The following is a 1,264-nucleotide window of genomic DNA, read 5'->3' on the forward strand; positions in this document are numbered from 1 at the left end:
CGCCTCGCGCTCGGGGCCTGCAGGCGCGAAGAGGGGCGTGGCGGTGTGTTTGTGAGACGGTGTATGTACGCACGCGCGCGCGCGTGTGTGTGTGAGTGAGTGCGCGTGGGAAAGGGTGCGGAGGGGGCAACCCTGTTGGTGGCAAAGCTCGACACTTCTGAGCGCTGCAGCAACGCGAGGCAGCCAGCATCACCAGCTGGTAGCGGCAGGCCGCCTCATCCCCTTCAACGCCGAGAAAGGACCGAGGCGCTCCGCTTTGATAGATGCAAGCATGGCGGCGCAGCCCTGCCCCACCTGGCAGCGCCCACATGCCGCTCCTCCTGGCGCGCGCCCCCGCCTCCTCCCAGTCGACCAGCCCCATCCAGTGCGCCACAAACGCCGCGTGCGGCGCGCTGATGTGGCCGGCGAGCGACTCGAAGTGGCCCTCCTCGAAGCCGCTGCTCTCGGGGGTGCCGCCCTCGACAACGGCGTGGTAGGCCGCGCACACGCCGGCGCTGTGGCAGCGGCGGCATGCGAAGGCGTCCTGGGGGTGGCGTCGAGTGTTGGCGGGAGGGGCCAGGGCGGTTGAGCGGTTTGCCGAGACAAGTCGCGAGACGCAGAGGTCCAGAGGATTCGCTTTAGATATTGGCGGAGTGGCGTCTCCCAGTGAATGCGCATTGTGCTAGTGGGCGTGTTACAATGCAGGGCGTGAACAATGAGCAAACGTGACACGCACCCTAGACCCCTCAACCCACAACCAAGAGCCCTGAACCAAAGCCCAAAAGAACCCCCAAGCAGGGGGTGCCAGCGCCGCACGTGCCCACACCTGCAGCATCGGCGGCGCGGGCGGCCGCTCCTGCCACAGGTGCGCCGCGAGCGCGTTGCGGCGCGCCAGCAGGGGCGCCAGCTCGGCGTGCTTGCGCGGCACCAGCTGCATGGCGGGCTGGTTGACGTTCCACAGCAGGCCGGACGACACGGGGGTGCGGTAGCGCTCCTCCATCAGCAGAAGGTAGAGGGACACCTGGGCCCTGCGGGGTCGTGGCAGTGGTTGTTCGTGGCGGTTGCGGCGGCGTGTGCGGATGTGGCAGAGGGAGGCACGAAGGGCGCGTGCGTTTGGCGGTTGCACGACCACGGGGCATGGTCGCTGCACGCTTGCAAAGCTCGCCAAGCCCCGACATACGCGAATTGCTGGATGTCAGAAGGCGAGCATGCAGCCGGATGCGGGAAAAGGGGCGGCAGTGTGCGTGCTGTGGTGTCTTTCCCTCCCCCACCATCCCCCCACCAC

At 67.9% G+C, this 1,264-nt stretch overlaps 1 protein-coding gene across 1 annotated transcript in view; it reads right to left on the reverse strand.

Annotated features, from left to right (window-relative positions):
• The window catches only part of MNEG_14027 (DNA replication ATP-dependent helicase Dna2), a gene marked incomplete at both ends in the record, with an annotated part of 4,585 nt that extends 3,606 nt beyond the window's left edge, over positions 1-979 (reverse strand). The window contains 2 exons of the mRNA XM_014037501.1: positions 295-523; positions 806-979. Coding sequence (XP_013892955.1) covers positions 295-523; positions 806-979 — 403 coding nt within the window. The remainder of the gene's footprint in view (positions 1-294; positions 524-805) is intronic.
• Between the last annotated feature and the right edge of the window lie 285 nt (positions 980-1,264).

Source organism: Monoraphidium neglectum (genome assembly GCF_000611645.1).
Source record: "Monoraphidium neglectum strain SAG 48.87 unplaced genomic scaffold scaffold04207, whole genome shotgun sequence".
Taxonomy (NCBI): Eukaryota; Viridiplantae; Chlorophyta; class Chlorophyceae; order Sphaeropleales; family Selenastraceae; genus Monoraphidium; species Monoraphidium neglectum.